Raw genomic sequence first — 14,429 nt, 5'->3', positions numbered from 1 at the left:
TATAAAGTTCGTTTTTATTAAAAATTAATTCTGAATTTCTATTTACCGTTAACAACAAAAGTTGAAAGTCCACCTCTGTCTACAAAAAGCATAATTTATTATGTGAAGGTATAATTTTAATGATATGGGCATATCTTTTTAGACTATTCTTTATTCGAAAGAAAAGTTTTCCACTCAAATTAGAAAATGACACACAAGATTTGGATATCAAACATGTCAAAATTGAAATCATCAGATGGCTAAAAATTTGTAACTTTTTGTTTGCTAACCAAGTAAGAAAGAGTAAGAGTAGGGTAAAAAGACGTCTTGAAAGCATATTTTATTTTTTTGCTTTGACATCTTCCTTGCATTTCCTGAGGTCCCTAAAAAAACAAAAGAAAAAGAGGTAATGACAATTCGGACATCCTTCTTCTTTCAGTTTCCGCACTCCATCATAATATTGATGACTATGTGCCGTGCTAGGGCCACATCTGTTTTTTTTTTCTTGTTTTTTTTTTGAACACATAAAGATGAAGCTTATGTTTAATAAATGAAAGATAACATGATAAAACAGCAACAAGGACGTATAACTAACAATATTACGTCCTTGTTACATATTAAAAAAACAGCTGAGTACAGGATGCAAAAAAATATTCCATCAGAGAGTAACATACCCCAAGTTTAGTAATTTCATTCGTCAGATAAGACGATGTGATTTTGTTAACAGTACATTAAATGAACAGACTCACAGGACGATAGAAATTACTGGCCCGCATCCTATCATAATCCTACAGGATGTCAAACCAACACTACACAAAACAAAGGCAGAGAAGATGATTCTGCTGAAGCTGAACTTTCACTTTGGACCATTAGTCAATATATAGTGTTTAAATGATGATTGACTTACAAATTAAGTTGTTTTGACCAACCTTTGGAAGATTATGGCTCTGATTGGACTATAAAATTTCAATGAAAATTGTACCCCTGTACAAACCTTTTTGTTTAAAATATCTTGGCCCAAGCAGATCTGCAGCTGACTTTTGGTACATTTGTGTATAATGATGACTTGCATATCGTATGTGTGTTTCATTCTGATTGACCCGTCTGATCAAGGAATTGCAGATGACATTTCACAATAAGTCAGCAAGCAGGGGGGATTCCTGTGCTAGGGCCCATCTGTTTTTTTTTTCTTGTTTTTTTTTGAACACGGATAAAGATGAAGCTGAAGTTTTATAAATGAAAGATAACATGATAAAACAGCAACAATGCTAAAATAGGGTTTGGATGGGGTTAATAGAATAGAGAATAATGTGCAAAAAGTGCAGAAAAATATGCAAACAAAATAAAGAATAGAGAAAAATGGGGTGCATGCTTAAGTATCAAGAATAGAGAATAAGGGGCAAAACAAAAAACGAATAGAGAAAAATGGTCTAAAGAATTAAAGAATACAGAAATAAAGGATGAATCAAAAGCAGAGACCAGTGTTGGACTGGTTATCTATAAATCCATAAAATTAGGTGTACATATAAAAAAAAAAGATGATGTGGTATGATTACCAATGAGAAAACTCTCCACCAGATACCAAATAATGTAGAAGGTTAGCAACTGTAGGTCACCATATGGCCTTAACAATGAGCAAAACCCATGCAGCATAGCAAGCTATAATAGGCCCCAAATGATCAATGTAAAACAATTCAAATGAGAAAACTAAAGGCCTGATTTACGTACAAAACAATAAACGAAAAATAAGTACTACAGTATGTATACCTATATAAATATATAAACAGTTAACACAAAAAATAGATTTATGTTTTTCAAACTACCATGAACATTGGCAATACATGTACGAGCAGGTGCTCATGCCTCACATGCAACAACTGTTGTTTTTGCCATATTCCTGGAAATGCAAATGCCTGGGCTGGTTGAAGAATTTTTATGTTTAATTTTTAAAGAAATTTGAAAAAATTCTCATGATTTAATTGTTAAAGTGTTGATTTGCATAAATATCCAGTTTATTTACTCACTCTGAATTGATTGATTTGTTGGAATATCCAGTTAGTATATCCCTCTGATTTTGTTGACTTGCATTAATACCCAGCTTATTATCTCCCCCTGAATTGGTTGATTTGCATGAATATCCAGTTATTATTGGCCCCTGATTTGGTTGATTTTCAGTATATTCAGCTTATTATCTCCCCCTGAATTGGTTGATTTGCAGGAATATCTATTTATTGTCTCCCCTGATTTGGTTGATTTTCAGTATACTCAGCTTATTATCTCCCCCTGAATTGGTTGATTTGTAGGAATATCTATTTATTGTCTCCCCCTGATTTGGTTGATTTTCAGTATACTCAGCTTATTATCAATCTCTCCCTAAATTGGTTGATTTGCAGTAATATCCAGTTGTTATCTCCCCCAGATTTTGTTGACTAGCTCTAATACCCTGCTAATTATCTCCTTCAGAATTGGTTGATTTGCAGTTATATCCAGTTTATTATTTCCCCTTGAAATGGTTGATTTGCAGTAATGCCATCCAGTATAGTAAAATTCTTAATTGGTTGATTTGCAAAAATTTTGTGTTATTATCTCCCCCTGAATTATTTGATTTGTAGTAATATCCAATTTATTATCTTCTTCTAAATTGGTTGATTTTAAAAGATTCTACAACACCATCCCTTGATTGAAATATTTAACCAGTTGATAGTAAAATTTTAAAGCGTTTAAATGCAAAGTATATCAAGCATTTAATTTTTTTTTTAATTTTAACTATGGAGAGTGGATAAATAGTGTAGTCAATGGGGTAAAGTAGTAAGATCTGTTACTGTATATTGTTTTAAAGGAAAGAGTGCAATGTAATAATTGGATATGACTGGAAATTACACAAGACAAATTGAATCAATGTGTGGTTTATTAAAATTCATCAAAACTGTTCAGAACCAGTTTAAATGCATATAGAATTAAAGAAGCAGTAATATCCAGTTTATTATCACATCTGAATTAGTTGATTAGCACTAATTTTCAGTTACCGGTATTATCTCCCCCTGAATAAGGCACCCAAGAAAAGGGATAATAATTGGATATACTAGTCTACCAATCACATCCACTTTTACTTTGTTTGCCCCAAATAAAAAGAATCATGACTTTCAATTGATTGATTAATTTATTTTACTTATATGTTTTTTTTAAATTCACCATGGCCTATATCAAATTAAGATTAGAATGCATATATACACACTTGCATATAACTTAGTAAAATTTAAAAATGTCCTTGATTTGGACAAGGTATTGCATGACAGTTATCCAGAAAGATCAAAATCTATTTTTAAGAATGGCCCCAATGGGAAACCTTTAAGGTCAGTTTTGTATTGACTTTTGTCATTTCATAGAGCTCAACATTTTGATAAACTGCTTTTCAAGATTCTTTTATAAGTTATTTTTGTCTTGCCTGCGACAAAAGTCGTGGAAAGCGAGACACAGGGATGGCTTTGACGGCGGTGGCGTCAACAATTGTTAAGTTTTCTGCTTAAGTTAGTTTGATAGGAACTACTTGTGATAGATCATTGATATTTAATATGAAGTTGCATTACTATCAGTACATATCAGTTTGACGACTATTTTGAGGCCCTGGGCCCTAAGTCATGGTCCTGTGACTTTGAATTAATAAGCAATTTTCAATGTTAACTTTTCTGCTGAAGTTAGTTTGATAGGATCTACTTGTGATAGATCAATGATATTTTGTATGAAGTTGCATTACTATCAGTACATATCAGTTTGACGACTATTTTGAGGCCCTGGCACCTAGGACATGGTCCAGTGACTTTGAATTAATAAGCAATTTTCAATGTTAAGTTTTCTGCTCGAGTTAGTTTGATAGGATCTACTTTTGATAGATCAATGATATTTTGTATAAAGTTGTTTACTATCAGTACCTTTTCTAGGCCCTGCCCACAAGATCATGGTCCAGCGACTTTGAATTAATAAGCAATGTTGCTGTCCATCAGATTGTCTTTTTCTGAATTTTATGTGGACAGGCGAGACATATCTCTGTGTCAACAATTTATTATTTTTATTTCAGCTATATTGTAAGCAAAGGTTTGAGTACTGGATATTAAAAGATTGAACTGCATCACAAGAGCTTCTAATAATGGATAAAAGGAAAAGAACTTTTGTTATAGGTGTTGGAACCACAAAATTTGAACGGCCACTGACCAAAAACTGGGACTATCATGACATGGGAAGAGAGGCTGGTATGGATAAGGGAAGACTGTAAATTTTCTCAACTAAAAGAGAAACTTGTTGTACAGGATTAGAAATATTTCAGAAACACAATCAAATAGTTTATTTTCAGACAGTAAACAGTAAAATGATAAGTCCTTTTTGATACTTGGACACTTACCTATTAAAAAAGGTCCAAAATCGGTCTCTTACAAGAAATAATATGGATTATTATAGGTTTAACACAGAGACAGTTAAGAGATTTGAAATTCTGAACATCTAAGATTTTTCATGGAAATTGATCTGGTTTAATAGGATTTCTTAATGTACATTTATAAACTAAATTACTATATATGCCTCTGTCTTGTTTTTTTTGTTTTTACTGTCATCTTCACCTGCTTCTGAAATCCCTATCAATACGTTTTGAATTCAGAGTACATTTAGAGGCGTACAAACATTTTGACCAAATTTATTTCCCATATCATAAAAAGAAAAAGATTTCAAAGCAGGAGACAGTTTTTATAGATTTCAGAGAGTACCATCTATTCATGTCACACTTCGAAGGCTAACTATGGAAAATCAGTTTTTAACCAGATTTTCGAAGTAAAAACTGGTTATTGATTTGGGGATGTATGGCGGGCGGCTGCCAAACAGTGTCGGTTCATTAACATGAAAACCCTTTGACAAAATTTTTCAAATTTAGATATGTTGTTTCCTGTGACTAAATGAAGGTCAAGTTTAATTTTCACTATTTTAGCTTTTCTCGTTGTTGAGTTATAGCCCTTTCCCAAGAATTCAATTTTTGATGAAATACTTATTAATTACTAGATTTCTGTTCAAAGGGAAATAACTCATTTTTTAAAAGATTTTTTAAAAACATTGTATTAATGATAAATGACATTTTGGATTTTTTTTCTTCTTTTTTTTGGTAAATTGTTTGAAGAATTTTGTGGTAGGTGTGTTTGTTATTCTGTATAAACTAATTTTCTGAATGCTATATATAGATTTCTTTTGGATGAAGTGAACTCTTTTAATTAGATAATAATCTATTTTTAATAAAGGAAATATTTCATTACATTACATTGTGTAGATGATAGATAAGTTGCAGATCTATATTAGTTTGTGACAAATGCAAGAAAATAATACTTGGAACTATTAATTATATTTGATTATAATTTGAAAATAGATATACATTGTGTTACATCATATCTAATTTTAGAGAACTATTTAATTTTTTAGTGGTTAGATCAAATCTAACTTTAGAGAACTATTTTTGCTTTATTAGTTTCTGTTCAAAGGGAAATAACTCAAACTTATTTCCATAAACTAGTAATCATAATATAAGTATATGGATTTTGTTCAATTAATTTTAGTCATTACTTGTCAAAAACTTCTTTATAACTATTTTTAACATATTTATTAGTTAGAAATATAGTCTTATGAGGAATATTCGGAAGCTAAATTATTGTTCATTCGGAACACCTATTCATCTTATCTGTATTAGCTTCCTGCAATTAAGAGCACCTCCATACTGTGTATCTAAGATGATTTAAAACTTGGCAATAAAGAATTTTCGAAGATCGCTAATTCACTTATCTGATATATGATAAACAATCTATAGATCCTTTTCAAACATGTATATTTATTGTAAAGCTACACTTTATGCATTGCAAGGGTTTACTGGCTTGAGCAAAGTTGACAGTTGTACCGTTTGATAAACAAGTGAAAGTTAAATGGTCAAGATTTAATTATAACGACCCATGGTATCAAACATCTGGTAAAAGGAAGGGTCTGAACACGGAAACACGTGAAATAACAAATCGCAAAAACGTTGCACGGAAAAAAATCTCTGGAAAAACGAAGCCAAGGAATAAAATCGTAAATATTAAGGAAAAAAGTACCAAACATTATTACTCATCCGTTTTTGGGGATCATGCAGTCATTATAAATGGACATGGCAACCCTGCATGTGGTCACCTTTTAGCATCCGTTAGTTGCATCCGATTTATTATATAATACAATAGGCTATTAATAAATATCTTGGGAACAGTTAATTAGTTTATAATTTAAAACAATATTTGGGCTGACTTTGAATTAGTCCCGGTTTACTTTTTAATCAAATGCGGGACAAGCACGAGAAAATAAGAGTACCAACACGAAACACGGAAAATAATTATTGCAAAACACGAAGCACGCACATCGAACCAAACACGAGAAAACGAGAAATAAAACGTCGAAACACGTGAAATAAAAAGGCCGAAAACGTTGCACGAAAATAACCCTTTACCACCCTCTAAATAGGCCATACTAGATGTCGACACCTCATATCAGAACTTAAGTAGATGGTCAATTTCGTTTGCAAGGTTAAAGAAATCTTCACCTTGCTCTAATTCGCCTGTGAAGACCATAAAACCGTCATCCCTATTGACAGTGTAATTTGATGTTTTCTCTCCATTGGAACTTATCTAAGATTTTAATGAATAGGGCAGACATATGCAGATCTGTGTAGTATTTCTGTTTGTATCCATCTGATGAGTTAAGCTTTTTTCAACTGATTTTTATAGTTCGTTCTTATTTTGTACTGTTACACCACTGTCCCAGGTTAAGGGGAGGGTTGGGATCCCGCTTACATGTTTAACCCCGCCACATTCTGTATGTATGTGCCTGTCCCAAGTCAGGAGCCTGTAATTCAATGGTTGTCGTTTGTTGATGTGTTACATATTTGTTTATCGTCCATTTTTTGTACATAAATTAGGCCGTTAGTTTTCTCGTTTGAATTGTTTTACATTTGTCATTTCGGGGCCTTTTATTGCTGACTATGCGGTATGGGCTTTGCTCATTGTTGAAGGCCGTACGGTAACCTATAGTTGTTAATTTCTGTGTCATTTGGTCTCTTGTGGAGAGTCGTCTCATTGGCAATCATACCACATCTTCTTTCTTATATTTATAATTAAATCAAGTAAGTATATCTCTCGCGGGAGAGTTACACTTATTGATGATTGGTTGGTAACGAACATTAATGTGTCCTGCTAGCTGACCAGTTCGCAATGCCTCATTACTTATTTCTAGATTAATTTTATGAATTTTTGGAAGAAGGTACATGTGTCCTCCATGTTTTGAATTATTATTATTCTTTAAGAAATTATACGTCTGGGAATCTTTTTTTTCTCTCCTTGCTTTATATTTAACACTTCTCTCAACATGCCAAAATTGTAATGATTTACAATAAAAAGAAAATATTATCCTCCACACACATGGCCAAGATAACACTGATATATAATTTCTTATTCAGTTGAATTAATAATAAGAATAAAAAAGTTCTAAGGTTCACGTATTGTCTTTTTTTTTTTAAAAAACAACTTGTTTTTAAGTCATGTGTGTTATGAAGGTAGATGTCACAGTTGTTATGTGGTATTTTATTTTTGTTGTGTGTGTTAATGTTTAATTTTTACATGATCCTGTTTGGGGGTTCAGATTTGCAAATATCATTTTCATTATTAATTAGATAATATACTTTTTTAAATATTCAGTCACAATCCAAATTCAGAGCTGTTTTAAGCTTAAATGTTGTGTCCATGCTTCCTCAACTGTTCAGGGTTCGACCTCTGCAGGAAAATCTGGTTTGCTGTCACTCTGACAGCCTCTTGCTATATCTCTGATTTTACTATAAGATTAAACACATTTTTCTAGAGGTTATTGATTTGTAAACTGGGGCGATTAACTCACAAACTGAATAAAAGTCCTTCATTATGTAAATTTTGTATTTAAGCGACCCAGTTTACACATCAATAACCTCTAGAAAAAATGTGTTTAATCCTTATAATTCTTAAGCAAAACATTAGCAATTATTAATTAACATTTTTGTTTGTTCAATGGCTACTATTTACCACCAAATGCACAATGATTAACATGTCGTAAGTTTCGTAACTGAGGAGTTGGCCTCCATTTTGACCTTCTGAAATCCATATGTGTTCTATTGATGCAATAGAATCTAAAATGAAATAACACCTACCTCAAAAACTTCATTTTAATAATAAATTATCCGAATTTGAAGCGTATAGTAAGGAAATAATCTTCAGCTTGAAAGTTTATGTTTGTATGATGTCATGTTTTGCCATGACGTTAACACGCCAAGATCATTCATGACTGGATATTTCACAGAATTTTTTAAAATTTTAATTTCATACATTTTCCAAGCTTTAATGCATTATTTCTTTTTGTGGTGCGTTAAAAAAAGAAACATGAGAAATGACAGTTATGTATTTGTTTTTTTTTTAAATCTCAATTTGCTTAGAACCCCTGGATCCCATGCATGTGTATCGCACATGAATAGATCATAGTGAAGGTTACAAAAGTAGTTTCGGGCAACATGGTTTATTGAAGTGTAAACCAAGGAAAAATTTCTAACGGACCAATTTGATTCAAGTATTTGTAGATATACGAATCGTATAAGAATTATATAAAATTGTTCTCAAAAATAAATTCATTGCATTTTTTTTTTACTTAAAGGTAAAGCAGCATTAGAGGATGCAAAGATTCCATATTCTAAGATTCAAGCAGTTGTGGCAAGTTATTGTTATGGGGAACCAACATGTGGACAGAGAGCTGCTTATGAACTTGGACTGAGTGGGGTACCAGTGTTCAATGTAAATAACAATTGTTCCTCAGGTTCTAGTGCCCTGATGTTGGCAAGGAGAATGGTTCAAAGTGGCATCGAGGACTGTGTCATGGCTTTAGGTACTAATCCATTGTGCACTAAATACTTTCATTATAATTTAATTATTATATTCCATTTCATATTATCCTGATCCTGTGTAACAATTATTATGTACTGACGCATCAAGTTTACTAGAAAACAGAATTCTTACACTATCCCATTTTCTTTTTTGCATAGATCTATAAAACTTAATAATCTAATTCATAATACAGTTAAAGGGAGATAATGGAAAAACAAATTGTAATGAAATTTGGAGACTTCAAAGTTTTTCTATCTTAGAATACTGAACAAATTTCTGTCTTCCCTACCTTTAATTAAATGAAATACTTTTAAATATCAAGAATAATGTATTTTAAATAAATATCATATACCTCAAGGTACATAAGTAATTTTAGAATAAATTCAGATTGACAATACATATAAAAAAAAGAAAAAATGTATGTCATTTTATGAGTATAAAAATGTGTAATAAATTATATTATTATATTTCAGGCTTTGAAAAAATGGAGAAAGGACTTTCTGAAAGATATCCAGAGAAGGAATCCCCTGTCAAACGTCACATGGATCACATGGTCAACATTGGAGCAGAACCTGGTCTGATTCAACCAAGAATGAATGCAATGACATCAGACGTTGTCAAATTGTATGCTTATGCTGCAAGAGAGTATTTGGAAAAGTATCCAGAAGCCAATATTGATGACTTAGTTAACATTTCATATAAAAATCATAAACAAAGTGTAAACAATCCTAAAGCCAGTATTTCTAAAGAAATATCTCATTCCGACATAAAAGATAAGTTAATGTTATGTCATCCAATCACATTTTGGATGTCTGCTCCTGTTGCCGACGGTGGGGCATGTGTTATTGTTTGTAGCGAAGACTTTGTCATACGTCATGCTCTACAAAGAAAAGCTGTAGAAATCGTCTCACAGCACTTAGTTACTGACATGCCATCATCATTTGAAAAAAGTTACATTGATTTGTCAGGGTACCAAATGGCGAAAGAAGCAGCGAGGAAATGTTTTCAAGAGTCTGGTCTCACTCCTGACAACGTAAATGTTGTTGAAGTTCATGACTGTTTCTCTTGTAATGAAATGTTAATGTATGAGGCTTTAGGACTTGCCAAAGAAGGTACAGGTTATCAGTTGATTAGAAACAGTGAATGGCGTAAAAATAAACAAGGTGGAGAAATGTGTTATTTGAACAATAAATGGGTTGTCAACCCTTCAGGAGGACTAGAGTCAAAAGGTCATCCAATAGGTGCTACAGGTAAGGAGCATAAAAGAAAGGAGCAACTTTTATGTGTAATGATTTTTTTACTGCCATATGTTCTTCATCTCAAAGTCACAGTGAGGCCTTCAACATGGAGCAAAAAATTCTCTCCCCTCACTGCAAGTTTAAGACAGCCCCTAGCACCGGCTTGAGCGGAATTCTTTGCAAAAATAAATTTGGATAGACTTTGTGATGTAACACCACCCAATCAGGCCCGGTAAAAAAGAAAATAGTTGAAAGTAGTACATATTTAAAACAAAATAGTATAGTAGTTTTCATACATGTATTTAGGATAGCATAACAAAACTCTTAGTAGATCCAATTTTATTACATTGAAATGGACCAATATCAGTAATTATAGAACTAATTTTTTGACATGTACATGTATGAATAAAATTAGATACAAGTATATGAGTAAGACAGCAACCATGAACACAATCACATTCAAAAGGGCATCCAGTGGATACTTCACAGTGCTACATATAATTTTATGAACAGTACATAACATTTTCCTAAGAAGTCCTCTTTATTAAAAGATCTAAAAGGTTTTGATGTAATCATGTCTTATCATGTAAATTAAACTAGCATCTCATCAGTAAGTATTTTTATAATGAACCTACAATGTATACATGAAATAAAATTTTCTTTACAATCTATTTTCAAACATGAAATTTTATAGTATTGAATTGTTTTAAAATGCTAAATGTCATCTTTGTTTGAAAATATATATCTGAAAGTTTAATGAAGCAACAAATCTGAACATTATCAGAAATATCAAATCAAGAGGGTTATTACAAAACCAAGAAAACAGAAGCATCAGATTTTTAAGAAATCCAAAACGTGTATCAAAAGCACAAGACAGAGATAGTTGAAATCAGAGCATCTGAGTCGGTAATTCAGTGTTCTCCTCAGAAATTTCTTATATCATCCTGGTAAAACGGAAATTATGAAATACCATCTTGTTTCTAGAAATTATAGCATCACATCCATAACACTATCTATAAGAAAATCATTTCCAATAGCATCACATTACCATGAAGCTAAAAGGTCCTGGGGAGAACACTGAGTATGAAAGATATTTGCCTATCATATCAATAGGTATACATGTATGTCAACAAACCATAACTCTGAAAGTAAATAAAAGAAATAAAGTCAAAGCATCAATTTTTTTATTCTTGCAGGTTTAGCCCAGTGTGCTGAATTAGTCTGGCAGTTGAGAGGGCAAGCTGGTAAACGTCAAGTCGAGGATGCTAAAATTGGGTTACAACATAACTTTGGTATCGGTGGAGCTGCAGTTGTTACATTATATAAAAAATATGGCATCCAACAAGCTAAATTGTAGAACAACACAATACCAAGGGGCAAGCTCTCATAAAATTTTGAAAACAGACAAAATGGTAGAACAACAGTGGGTTTATATAAGGGCCAGCATCCTACAATTTAAAAGAACAGACAAATCAAAATATGTTTGATTGACACTTGAATCCAAAAATGTATATATACGGTAATCTAGTACGGGTGATAATTTTTATCCTAATAATAGTATTTTAATTATGATACATGTGATTTTCTGATTTATAAAGACCACCCGCTTAGGAATATTAAGATAGAACTTGACAGATTTCTCATAATTTGTATTAAAACAGAAACATATACCAGTAATTGAAATATTATTTCATAACTTTTTGTATGCTATATATAAACAGAATACAAGTAAGGGCTATTCCATTAAAATGTATGTGGGAGGGTAGGAAGGGAAGTTTAATTATTGAATGTGGGTCATGGGTCTTTTTTCAGTATGTGTCTATTACCATTATGCAAATTATCTAAAAAATGGTTCTAGGTTGTAGGGATATTTTGAAAGTCCATTCCTACCCTCCCACATACATTTTAATGGAATAGCTGTAAAATATGGAAGACTAAATTATTATATTAACAACAATGATCATGTCATTTTGTGTTAAAATTATATGCATTGAAAGTGTAGTTATCATTCTAAATATAACAGTTTTCATTAAATAATTAGTTCACTGAAATAATTGGATTTATGCATTTTTTTAACACAAGAATGAATATATATTTGTTTTTTATCTAAAAATTTTAAAATGCAAAGTTATAATTTACTGTTAAATTATTTTATGTATTTTTATCTTTAATTTGTTATTGATTTGAAAAATATGTTAAATTAATGTACACAAATATGTGCACTTGGCAGATTTGACCTGTGAATACACCTTAGTTTTAGAGTTGATAAAAAATAAGAAGGTATGATTGCCAATGAGACAATTGTTTCCCTTAAAAAATATCAATTATTCAAGCAGGTGAAATATTTCATTTTTTCAATCAAGGATTTTTATAGTAAATTACTATACAAATCCTTCTTTCAACTTTTGTTACTGATTTAAAAATTGCAAGTTACTGTAGAATTTGTTATAACAATATGTTATTATCATCATTATTGTTTTAATTAATAATTTAAATACCTTAGGCATAATCAGAATGATCTGTTTAAAAATTAGAATAGTCAATGTTTAGTTTTGATTGAAGGTTTTATTATTCAGTATTCCTAAGATTTGTAAAATTGTTGCCATTCCAGAGAATAAACAGATAATGTGAGTTGAAGTTTTTTGTTTGTTTTTAGCATTAAACGTGTAAATTAAAAGAAATGGCGATGCAAAATTGATTATCATACATGAGGGGATATTTATACTGTTTTAACTGTCTGTCTGATGAAATTTTTCTTCCTCGTTTTCTCAGCAACTAAAAATCAGAGCTTCCAGAATACTTATATATTCTTACACTTAACAGCCTACTGTGAAATTTTCTTCATATTTTCTCAGACGCTATGAATAATAGCTTCCTAAAATTTGGTATAAAGGTTTATGTGAGCATGAATTACTATATGTTCCATTTTAACATGTACACAAATCAACTTCCTTTTTACTGAATACTTATAGCAGGGGTATCATTAATAAGCAGTTGCTCACAGCTCAATTTGAGGTTCTTCAGATTTGATTGCAATACATTTTGTCAAACAAAATGTTTATAAATTTACAACACCTCTCACAATATCTACAAACAAATCATCTTAATTTCTCTTCTTTTTCTTTGGAAAGAAGTCAAGTTATTGCCGACGCCTTAAATTAGGTTTCAAACAGAGATTTTTTTATCACTGAAAAGTAAAATTGAGAATGGAAATGGGGAATGTGTCAAAGAGACAACAACCCGACCATAGAGCAGACAACAGCCAAAGGCCACCAATGGGTCTTCAATGCAGCGAGAAACTCCAGCACCCGGAGGCGTCCTTCAGCCGGCCCCTAAACAAATATGTATACTAGTTCAGTGATAATGGACATCATACTTAACTCCAAATTATACACAAGAAACTAAAATTAAAAATGATACAAGACTAACAAAGGCCAGAAGCTCCTGACTTGGGACAGGCGCAAAAATGCGGCGGGTTAAACAGTTTTCTTTCAAAAACATATCTATATATTCAACATCATATTTTGCTATTATTTCCTTTGAAATTGTTGGCAGGTAGTTTTTGTTTTCTCGTGTAATGAAGCCATGAAGGCGGGCTATATAATATCCATGGAAACGATACTTGCAAATGCCAAAAAATTTGCATACCAAATATCATTGACTTAACATTAGCAGTTCATCTTAAACTGATCTGATCACAAACTAATACACGTAAACTAAGCAAAAGTTTCAAAGTAAATAGACCATGACTGAGGGGGAGGGGCCAAATATTCTCCATGGAAATGAGATGTGCTAATGCTTATACAACTGAACACCAATCGGGCATGGGGTAATTGTAATGCATGGTAATGCATTACATTTTTCCAAGTAATTGCATGTAATGTGTAATGCAGGAATTTGTGCATTACATGTAATTGTAATATAATGCATTACTTTAGCAAAAAGTTGTGTAATTTCATGCATTACATGGCATTACATTTTTCACATACTACATCTTTAACATATTGTTGGAGTTTTAACTAAACCAAATTTAAGATTTCTTGATTAACTAAAAATATGTAAGTCATTAGAATATATTCTTTATTTCATCTTATTTCATACATTTTCCTGCATAAAAAGATTGATATTTGAAAATCATAACTGTGTTGTTGTCATAAGATCAAAGAATATCTTGTCTTGCTTAAATAAAAGATAATTAAACTTTGTTATAAACACTAATTAGTTTGTTTTATAATCAATATTTTCACCATTTAGACAATTT

General features: G+C 31.5%; 1 protein-coding gene across 1 annotated transcript; it reads left to right on the top strand.

Annotated features, from left to right (window-relative positions):
• The first annotated feature begins 37 nt into the window (after window positions 1–37).
• LOC127701271 (sterol carrier protein 2-like) lies at window positions 38–12,805 on the top strand. Its single transcript, XM_052205109.1, has 5 exons — window positions 38–108; window positions 4,055–4,226; window positions 8,704–8,931; window positions 9,404–10,180; window positions 11,365–12,805. Exons 2-5 carry the CDS (start codon window positions 4,124–4,126, stop codon window positions 11,523–11,525), a joined length of 1,269 nt encoding a protein of 422 aa, XP_052061069.1. The 5' UTR covers window positions 38–108; window positions 4,055–4,123; the 3' UTR covers window positions 11,526–12,805.
• The last annotated feature ends 1,624 nt before the right edge of the window (window positions 12,806–14,429 follow it).

The sequence above is a fragment of the Mytilus californianus genome, unplaced genomic scaffold (genome assembly GCF_021869535.1).
Source record: "Mytilus californianus isolate M0D057914Y unplaced genomic scaffold, xbMytCali1.0.p SCAF_1, whole genome shotgun sequence".
In the NCBI taxonomy this organism is placed as follows: Eukaryota; Metazoa; Mollusca; class Bivalvia; order Mytilida; family Mytilidae; genus Mytilus; species Mytilus californianus.
This window is presented reverse-complemented; position numbering and strand designations above follow the sequence as displayed.

Excerpts from the sequence above, each read along its gene's own strand:
- LOC127701271 (XM_052205109.1), top strand. The coding sequence starts at position 4,124 with ATGGATAAAAGGAAAAGAACTTTTGTTATAGGTGTTGGAACCACAAAA. Across the intron at positions 4,227-8,703 it reads TGACATGGGAAGAGAGGCTG|GTAAAGCAGCATTAGAGGAT; the intron begins GTATGGATAAGG and ends TTTTACTTAAAG. Across the intron at positions 8,932-9,403 it reads GGACTGTGTCATGGCTTTAG|GCTTTGAAAAAATGGAGAAA; the intron begins GTACTAATCCAT and ends ATTATATTTCAG.